We start from the raw sequence: 9,940 nt of genomic DNA, 5'->3' as shown, positions 1-9,940 counted from the left end.
TGGGAAGGCGTCCTCCTTGTTGTTGTTAGTGCCTTTGCAAATTGACCAAGACTTAACCCTTATTATCCAGCCTGATTTCTTCTGTTGGGGACTTACATCTTCATAAATGGCCTTAATGTGTGAGCAAATTTTGAATTAAATCATTTTGCAATGCCCATAATCACCACAACAAATGGCATCACAAGATATGGGCATCCATTGTATGATCGGGACAAAATAGAATGAGTACTATGGCCTGATGCACAAGAGGAAGTACTACCTGGCTATTAGCTTGGGAAGTGCTGAAGCACAAGACATATTTCCGATATGTCTGCAAAATGCATTGCAATGACCCAATGCCCAACAAAAGTACCTCATATGTATTGGATCAGGCTTGTCAGCACTGGGTGCACATCTTGATGATTCATGTGCCATTGCATTTCTGCATTTGTGACACACAGACTATGACGTGATTTCAGCTTTTTGTAAAACTTGCTTTCAAAAGAGGTCTATGGGGGTGAAACACATAGCGTGCTCCTTATTTCTCTCTCCATTTGTTCTGAAATGTCTCATTCCATGCGCTGGGGGTGGGCGGTGGCAAAACACACCAAGGGACATTTATAGACCAGAGAACAGATTGGACGCTGAATAAGAATCCAAACTGTGACAGCCGTCTGGGTCTGGATACTGTCATTGGCAGCTCAGTTTCCAAATTCTAAGCAGTATTAAGAAGATGGATTTGCATTTTGGCTAAAGGATCTGTATTTATACTTGAACACAGTCTCAATGTAAATTGAAGGGGTCAGACAACGCAGTCAAACAAAGCCTGGGTTTCCCTTGAGGTTGACAATCTTTGTTACTGAATATGTTTGTATTTTAGAGTCAAATATAATTGGGAGCATTTGGTCTTGGGATGCGAGATGCCTTGAACTGGAGAGGTTGTCCTGATGATCAAGACTGAGCCTCATTCATTCGATTGGGGAGCCTGCCCAGTGTCTGTGTTTATTGCTTTGAGTGGCATAAGGATGACTGATATACTAGAATTAAGTAAAGGTAAAGGTTTTCCCCTGACGTTAAGTCCAGTCATGTCTGACTCTGGGGGTTGGTGCTCATCTCCATTTCTAATCCGAAGAGCTGGCGTTGTCCGTAGACACCTCCAAGGTCATGTGGCCACTGGCATGATTGCATGGAGCGCCATTGCCTTCCAGCCAGAGCTCTTTACCAGGATAAAAAATAGGATGAATAGATTCTGCAAGACTACCAGTACGTCATATCTGGTCGACAATGCTGTGATCAGTAGGAGCAGGGGCGGTTCATCCATAAGGCAATTTAAGCAGTTGCCTCAAGCGCCATCGTTTGGGGGGCGCAGTTGAGGCACCTCTGAGGTGCCTTCAAGTGCCCTAAAGCCAACTTTTTGTTTGAGCACGCCACCGCTTCTGGTGAGGCTGCCTCCCACCGGGTAAAGCGGCTGGAGAGTGCACGCGCTAGGCTAGTGGGATTATGTATATATGTGGAATGTCCTTGAGGCAAGTGTGAATGTTTTAAGTGGCCGCCTTGATTAGCATTGAATGGCTTTGCAACTTCAAAGCCTGTCTGCTTCCTGCCTGGGGAATCCATTGTTGGGAGGTGTTAGCTGGCCCTGATTGTTTCCTGTCTGGAATTCCTCTGTTTTCTTAGTGGTGTTCTTTATTTACTGTCCTGATTTTAGAGTTTTTTTTTAATACCGGGGGCCAGATTCCCTTTTGGTGGCCTTTTAATTGTGGATTATCTGCCTTGATATTCTGATATTCTCAGGGCTCTTCCACACAGCCATATAACCCAGAATATCAAAGCAGAATAACCCACAATATCTGCTTTGAACTGGGTTATCTTGAGTCCACACTGCCCTATATCCCAGTTCAATATTTGGTGCTAAATTCGCAAATATAGGAATTCCTACATAACATTACCATGTATTGAACTGCTTTTTCTGCCAATTTGTTGTAAAACATGATGTTTTAATGCTTAATTTGTAAAATCATAATGTAATTTGATGTTTAATAGGCTTTTCCTTAATCCCTCCTTATTATCCAATATTTTCACTTATCCAACGCTTTTATTTTTCAGAGATTGGTTTGTGTGGGGGGGGATTCTGTTCATTTACACTTGAAAATTACCTAGGGCCGGCCCCAAGTAGGAGCCAGCATGGGCTAGTCATGAACAACTCCTGCCCAACTTAAAGTGGTGTCAAACTGCAATGGGGACACACCCTTAACAGCGACCGCTCAACACTAAGGAATACTGAGAGCTGTACTTTAGTGAGGCACCAGCGCTCTTTGGCAGAGAAGTCAAGCAAGGCCTTGCAAAACAACAACTTCCAGAATTCCATAGCAGTGAATCATGGAGTTAAAGTGGTTTCAGTCTGAATTAATTCCTACAGTGTTTCTGTCAGGACCCAGGCTGCAGAGCACCAATAACCATGCACAGAGACCAGAATCTATCTAATATCTTTATTAAAGGAATATATAAAGTCAGTAAAAACAAGTGAAGAATATAGTTCAGAAGTAGACCTTTCAGGAAAGGTCAAATATAGTCCAGAAAAACAATGTCCAATATGAGATATTAGAGTCCAAAGTTGTAATCCAATAACCGAAACGCACACTTGCCAAGCAAGTGTGGGGAAATGACAAGGTCCTTTAGTCCAATGGAGCTTGACAACAAGGCTGGAAACAAACCGGATTCTTGGCAACAAGACTTGATACATGGCAACCAGAAGCAAGAAGCAAGAACAAGGTCCGTGGCGAGGTCCGTGGAAACAAGGAAAGCTTGATGCTAGAACAAGGTCCGTGAAACAAGGCTTGGAACTTGGTCCTGGAAACAAGGGACTGGAGTAGCGTAGTCCACACACGATCTCACTCCACAAGATGACGAATTGACTCCACAAGGATCTCCTTGCGTAAAACAGCTATATAGGATCTTGTTTTCCCGCCAAGGAACACTTTCCCTGGGGAACAAGAAGTGAAACCTAAACTGTGTCCAGATGCATGACTCCTTAAGATTTCCCAAGGGAAGCAGGCTTAATCAGCTAATTGTCTGGCAGCGATCCTGGCGCTTCGGCGCTTCGCCTCCCTAGCGCCTCGATCTTGATTAATATTATCCCTACGAGAGTACGGGGGAGAATTCTGCCCAAGGCTTGTTTGGCTGACTTCTTGTCGGCAAACCTCCTGCAGGTGCAGGGGCTCCGTTTCTGGCTGAAACGGTGGGAAACCCAAGTTTTCCTCTTCGTCTGCCACAATAATACTAGGAACGGGACTACATGGCCCATGAGACATCACAGTTTCTCAAACTGTGGTCCTCCAGGTGTTTTGAACTTCAGCTCCCAGAAATTCCTACCCACTGTTAGGAACTGTTGGAGATGAAGTCCAAAACCTGAAGGAGCAGTTTGAGAAACTCAGGTAGAAACAATGTCAGTAAATAGAGGTTCATGCGCATCTGATACGAATGGCAGTCATAGGATTGGAAAAGGCCACAAGGGACTGCTTGTTCAGTCCAAACCCAAGCAATGGCTTCCCCACAGAACTTGGGGGTTGCTTTCTGAAAGCAATGGGAAGCTGGGCTGGTCCGCTCTCTGGATGCCCAGCAGACGAAGACCTTACCTGGATGTCCAGCATTGAGAAGGGCGTTGGATTCCATGGCCTTTGGATCACCTGCCTCTTTCCTCCATCTGATTTCACATATTTATCAATGAGTTGGATGACAACTGTAGCTCCCCCCTCTACGTTGAAACTTTGTCTCTTTTTTATAGTTATAAGCTTGGTAGATGATGGGTATGCTGTGGATGTAGTATATCTTGGTTTTGGTAAGGCCTTTGACAATATCTGTGCCCGACAGTGCTCCTGTGAGGTGAATTGGTGGACCAACCAAACTTAAAAGGAACTTCTGTCCAATGGTTCCCTCTTCCGCCTGGAGAAAAATGACTATTTGGGTGTCCTGAAGAGGAGTCTCTCCTGGGCCTTTCAGGGCTATTCGGGGTCTTATCAATGACTTGGAATAGCAGACATGCTTTTCAAATTTGCACATGGCCCCAAATTGGGAGAGAAAGACTGTATCCATTTCTGCTCTCCATTTGACTTTCAGCGAGTGGCCCAAAAAGACCTGCCTGTAAAAACCACAGCTTCCTAATTTCTAATTGACTTCCTGAAACAAAGCACAGCTAAATTTATCCCTTCCTTCCTAAGAAGGGTAAGTGAACATTTACATTTTTTTTAATTCTTTGGCAAAACACATGTTGCAGTTTTTGCTTTGTTTTAAATTGTGGCCAAACTTCTGAATTTCTAATTGACTTCCTGAAAGAAATGAAAACAAAGACTTCTCCTGGGCTTATAATAGCTGGAGATGGCAGGAGTGGACACAGCAACATTGATCCCTTCCCTCCTAAGAGCGGTAATTGGACATTTCTGTTTTTCTAATTCTTTTGCAAAATACATGTTGAGGATTTTGCTTTGTATTTGCTTTGTTTAAACTATGACTATACTCTGGTTGATAACCACTTTGAGTCCTTTTGGGGAGAATAGTGGTGTATAAAGTAAATCATTAATAAAGGAATAAATATTCTGCCATGATAGGGGCCGTGCTGGTGCAACGGGTTAAACCGCTAAGGGGCCGGGCTGTGGCGCAGGCTGGTTAGCAGCCAGCTGCAATAAATCACTCTGACCAAGAGGTCATGAGTTTGAGGCCAGTCCATTTTGGGGCGAGCACCCGACAATTAAAAAAATAAAATATAGCCCCTGCTCGTTGCTGACCTAAGCAACCCGCAAGATAGTTGCATCTATGAAGTAGGAAATTTAGGTACCACTTATATGTGGGGAGGCTAATTTACAACATAAAAATCATCAGCCCGCTGTTGGAATGAGGACGTGCCGTCGCAGTGGATGATGAAGCAGCTGCTCCCCCTGTGGCCGGAATCAAGCGTACCCTCAGGAAAGATGGAAGCTGGAGAAGGTTTAAAATGCCTCTGCGTCTGTCTCTGTCTCTGTTCTATGTTATATGGCATTTAATGTTTGTACAGTCCCCTTCAGGGTGAGAAGGGTGGGATATAAATACTGCAAATAAATAAATAAATAAGCTCAGAACTTGTTGATCGAAAGGTTGCTGGTTCAAATCTGAGGAGCGGGGTGAGCTCCCGCTGTGAGCCCCAGCTTCTGCCATCCTAGCAATTTGAAAACCTGCAAATGTGAGTAGATCCTTTATACTGCCTTGGTGGGAAGGTAACAGAGCTCCATGCAGTCATGCCGGTCACATGACCTTGGAGGTGTCTACAGATAACACCGGTTCTTCCGTTTAGAAATGGAGATGAGCACAAACCCCGGAGTTGGACACGACTGGACTTAAGGACAGGGGAAACTTTTGCCTTTACCTTATGCCCCTTGCAAGCCTGCTCTATTGCTCAAACATAAGAGCCCATTCTGTGGCCAAAATGTGGTGCATTAATATGAAAGATGGAAAAAATATACCACAAGTTTGCCCGATATATTGCACAGCACACATGTAGTATGTGGAGAACTGCTTTATTCCATGCCCTGTTAGTAAATTAACAGCAAAACTCCCCTCTCTCGTCCCCATCGCACCAATCCTAATTTGGCAGGGACAAGGCCCCATAAATCATTTGCTTTGTGGCTTCCTCTCTCCTCACTTCCATCCTTAGTTCCCGGTGAACTTAAATGAATGCAAAAAGTGCAAAAACAGTTCACGAGTTGGCGAAGTGCAAAGAATGTGCCAAAAACTAAGGGGAAAAATAGAGGAGATGGAAGACTTGTGTGTGTTCTTCCTCAACAACTTTTGCCATTCTGATCACATTCTGATGTTGCTTGGACACAAATATCCCATTTTCCACCCTTGGCTGCATCTTTTGCACTCGGCAACATGAGTCTCGATAAAAACTGCTCTTTTTAGAAGTCTGTGCTCTTTGCAGTCGATGAGCTGAAAAAGGAAACTTCGACGGCAGCAAAGTTCCCAAGGCATCTCCGAGAAGGAGCCAAGAAGGGACACGGCAGAAGGGAAACTGATCGGAAAGGAATGATTGCTGTGAGCCTGTCTCAGTCCCATTTAAAGCACATGATCCACGTACAACGGCATCCGTCCCCAGGTTTATTTTTGGCGAAGCAGCAACTCTCCTGAACTGAGTAACCGGCCCAGCCCAGGAACCCAATAACGCCAGCCTTGCCCCGAATCAGACAAGGAGACATAGATATATTTATAAATATATATATATGCATATATCTATTATTATATGTTTGGAATTTCTCTCTTTTAGAAAATAAAATGTTATTTCAAATAATACCTCGCTGCGTTGTAAAACTTAAGGCAAACCCTGGAAAACCCAAACCGGCCAGTTCCTACAACGGCAAGTATTTCCGCTGGCGTTTGTTAAGATTTCTCTTGGTTTATAGCTGGAGAAAATTAGTAGCTTGTACAAAGGTCTGTCCCAAGGTTTTCCACTCGTAGCTGACGACTTGGTGGAGGGAATGGCAAAGGATCCACACCAGGTTTTTGTATTGCTTTCTATGAGCTGTCTAAGGTGCTGAACCACTTTGTGATGCAGGGTTCAGTACTTTAGACAGTTCCTTTCAAAGCTGGAGTAGATCCCTCCTCATAGAAGTCACCACTTTAGAATTAGTTTGGACTTGAAATTGTCTGCTGGAGACATCTAGTACCTCTTTAGGAGACTCCCAAACAACATCCCAGCATCCCCCAGGAGACAGCTATGGTAGTTGCAATGCTGGAATTCAAGGATGGTGTTACAGATGCCTCAAGTTCACACTTCCAAAATTGTGGAAGAAATACATTCAGGTGTGGGCACATCAGGCTCGGTAGCTCATGGTTCCCAGGTGGGTTCATTTGAATTACTGTGCGGATTTCATGACACCATGAGTCTCTACCAGCACGTCTACATCACAAGGAAAGCTAGATCTTTATAGCATGTTTAAACACAAATGTGTGATCTACGGAGAGGCAGCCTAGAGAATGTCAGGTGTACAGCACTACCACTCCCAAGCATTTACATCCGGTCATGGAGATTTCACCAGATCGGCAAAGCAAGGCGTGCTGCTGCTCAAGAAAGTCCAGGAGCACGAACCCAGTTTGCACCAAGAGAAAGGCTGGGAGTCCTTCACAAGCTCCATGTTCTGGTTCAACCAGGAGCATGGAGGCCCGGTCTTCCTCCTCTGAGGCCCCTACATCTGGCATGTCGTCCTGGATGCGGCCCCCCACAGCAAGGACTAGGCCTGTGAACCCCTGGCCGGCTTCCCAGGTTTGTTCATGTGTTGTTCCAGGTTATGTCCTATACATGTTACCTACACAAAGCCTTTGGACTGCATCCAGTCCATCTCCCAAGTTATACTTTTCTATTTTCTATGTCTTCCAGACAGGTATGTTTCGGTACCTTTATGGGAGTGACACCAGTTACATCATTGCTGCTGTTGTTATTTATTGTAATAAATATATTTTGGCTCTTAGGCTAAGGCAAGGGTGTTTCCAAAGCTTGGCCCGCTGTAAGAGTCAGTGGACTGCAGGCGCCCGTCCATTAGGACACCCAGACGAAATAGGCCACTTCGTCCAAGTCAACAGGATAATCGGTGACCAATGTGGGCGTCTTGTCGAAGAGCTCCCCTTTGTAGCTCCGCCACTTGCCGGCTGGGATGTAGATGTCCCGCTCTTGCTTGCCCATCTCCAGGACAGGGGCAACCATGAGGGTGTCCCCAATGAGGAATTGAGAGTCTATTTTGTGGGTGGACTCGTCGTTGGGTGAGATCCACCAGATGGGGCGGATGATGGGGTCCCCGGTGTCCGTGACCTCCCCGGCCAACTCCAGCAAGAGCGGTGCCACCAGAGACTCGTGTAGCTTGGTGAACTTGAGGGCGATGTCAACAACCTCTCGGTCATAAAGCCAGGGAGGGATGGAGAACTGCATGGAGGGCATGAAGGCCGAGAGCTCCAGCCAGCGGATGTACAACTCCCGGTCTGGGATCTCTACTGCGCCGTCAGTCTTGTTGGGGAAGAGGTTCCCGCCGATCATGTCAGCAGAGATGAAAGGATATCCCAGCATGCTTATCGTCAGGACGGTCGGGATCAAGGACTTCAGGCCGAGTTCATAGCCCCACACCGAATCCCTGTCGATGATCCGGAAGAAGCAGGAGATGTTTTGAGACTGGTAGCCCACCCGGACTTCGGCCAGTTCGTAAAAAGGGATGGCCATTTCCGTGTAGCGCCGAGACCAGATGTTGGGATCGGACAACGGGCGGAAGGTGCTGAACTGTTTGGGGAGGTAGCTGATCTCCCCGGCGTCGAACTTGAAGGATGAGATGCCATAGTTGTTGCGTAGCTGCCTCAGGTGGTTCTGAAACCAATCTCTGGCGGAAGGGTTGGTGAAGTCCAAGATGGCACCGATGCCGTTCCACCACTCCACCATCGCTGGGAGCCTCCCCGTCGGCTCCTTGATGAACAGTTGCCTCTCAATCCCGACCCCAAAGTTGGAGGAGTTGTAGTTGATGAAAGGGTGCGTCCAGAGGGTGATCTCAAACCCATCTTCTTTGAGCTTCTCGAACGTCTCCGTCACATTGGGAAACTTTATGGGGTCAAAGTCAAAGTCCCCATAGGCCTGCGTGTACGTATCATCTATTTCAATGTGGCTGCAGTTGAACTTGTATTTTTTAATCTTTTCTGATAAACGTAGTAATTTGTCCTGGTCGATGTCGTTCTTATACAAGGCCCACGTGGACCAGATCGGGTACCGGAACGCGTTCCTCGAAGGGATCTTGGACGGCTTGTAGAAGTATCTCCGCACCATGTATTTGTGGATGGAGGTGATGTCGGAGCCGATGCAAACCCGGTAGCTGAGCTCTGGGAAAGGCGGTTGTCCCAATGGGGGCTTGTAAGGGGAGTCTTTATACCTGGCTTGGAAGGTGAGAGACCTCTCGGTGGCATTGAAGCCAAGGTGGAAGGGCACGGAGTCGTTGATCTTGATGGCCGCCGCTTTGGAGGAGAGCCAGTACCGCTCCAAGATGCCTCCGAAGCTGTTCCGGAAGGAATAGACGTCGCTGGTCACAAAGGGCATGGGCTCTTGGGACCCCGGGAGCTGGATGGGCCAGTGCTGGACACTCATCTCACATCCGCCGTACCAATGCGCATCACCCCAGAACATCTTGTGCTCCACCACCGTATCGGCCACAAACTCTTCCCACCGGACGCGGTAACACATCACCGTGTCCTTGGGGGTCACGATCTTGATGAAGAAATTGACCTTCCCTTTGTCCGTCCTCGTGCAAGTCAGGTTCGCCCCTTCCCTGGAGCAGGACTCCAAGTCCAGGAGCCCCGACTGGAAGTCCAGCTGGAAGACCAGCTCCCCGTTCTGGTTCTTGATGGTGAAGCCGTCCTGGTGCAGGTCCATCTGCTCCGTCTTCAGCCGCTCTGCCTTCCGGAGGGAGGCCACGTAGTAGCACCAGGCCACCACGGCCGCAATGAAGAGGCCCAGGCCCAGCACGATGGCCACGATCATGGGCTTCAGGTCTTTCACCGGCTTCTGCTTCACCGGAGTGAAGTTCTCAGGCAAAAAGGTGTACATGGTCCCGTCTTATCGGGAGAAGAGAGCCTTGCAAAACCAACACACAATAATCCAGCTCTTGCAAAGGGCAGCTGGAGCATCGGGAGCCTCCCTTTTCTTCCTGGCGACTAGGAGTCCGTGCTTTTTCATTTCCAGGTGTTTGTCTTCGTTAAATGACACCCAGTTCTCTTTCTGGACCCAGTCACTCCCAGCATGGCGTTTTCTGCAACAAAGAAAAAAGGCAGAATTAAACGGTTGCTAATGCAAAAACAAGTAGAAGAAAAGATTTTCCTGGATATAAGGTAAAGGTTTTCCCCTGACGTTAAGTCCAGTCGTGACCGACTCTGGGGGTTGGGGCTCATCTCCATTTCTAAGCCGAAGAGC

The 9,940-nt window shown here is 47.1% G+C and overlaps 1 protein-coding gene across 2 annotated transcripts in view; it reads right to left on the bottom strand.

The window, feature by feature from the left end:
• Positions 1 to 5,509: 5,509 nt before the first annotated feature.
• The window catches only part of myorg (myogenesis regulating glycosidase (putative)), a 35,011-nt gene continuing 30,580 nt past the window's right edge, over positions 5,510 to 9,940 (bottom strand). For both annotated transcript variants that reach the window (XM_003227395.4, XM_016997393.2), the window contains exon 2: positions 5,510 to 9,779. In XM_003227395.4, coding sequence (XP_003227443.1) covers positions 7,541 to 9,577 — 2,037 coding nt within the window. In that variant the 5' untranslated portion in view covers positions 9,578 to 9,779 and the 3' untranslated portion in view covers positions 5,510 to 7,540. The remainder of the gene's footprint in view (positions 9,780 to 9,940) is intronic.

The sequence above is a fragment of the Anolis carolinensis genome, chromosome 2 (assembly GCF_035594765.1).
Source record: "Anolis carolinensis isolate JA03-04 chromosome 2, rAnoCar3.1.pri, whole genome shotgun sequence".
In the NCBI taxonomy this organism is placed as follows: Eukaryota; Metazoa; Chordata; class Lepidosauria; order Squamata; family Dactyloidae; genus Anolis; species Anolis carolinensis.
Note: the sequence above shows the minus strand (reverse complement) of the source record. Positions and strands in the feature narration are given on the sequence as shown.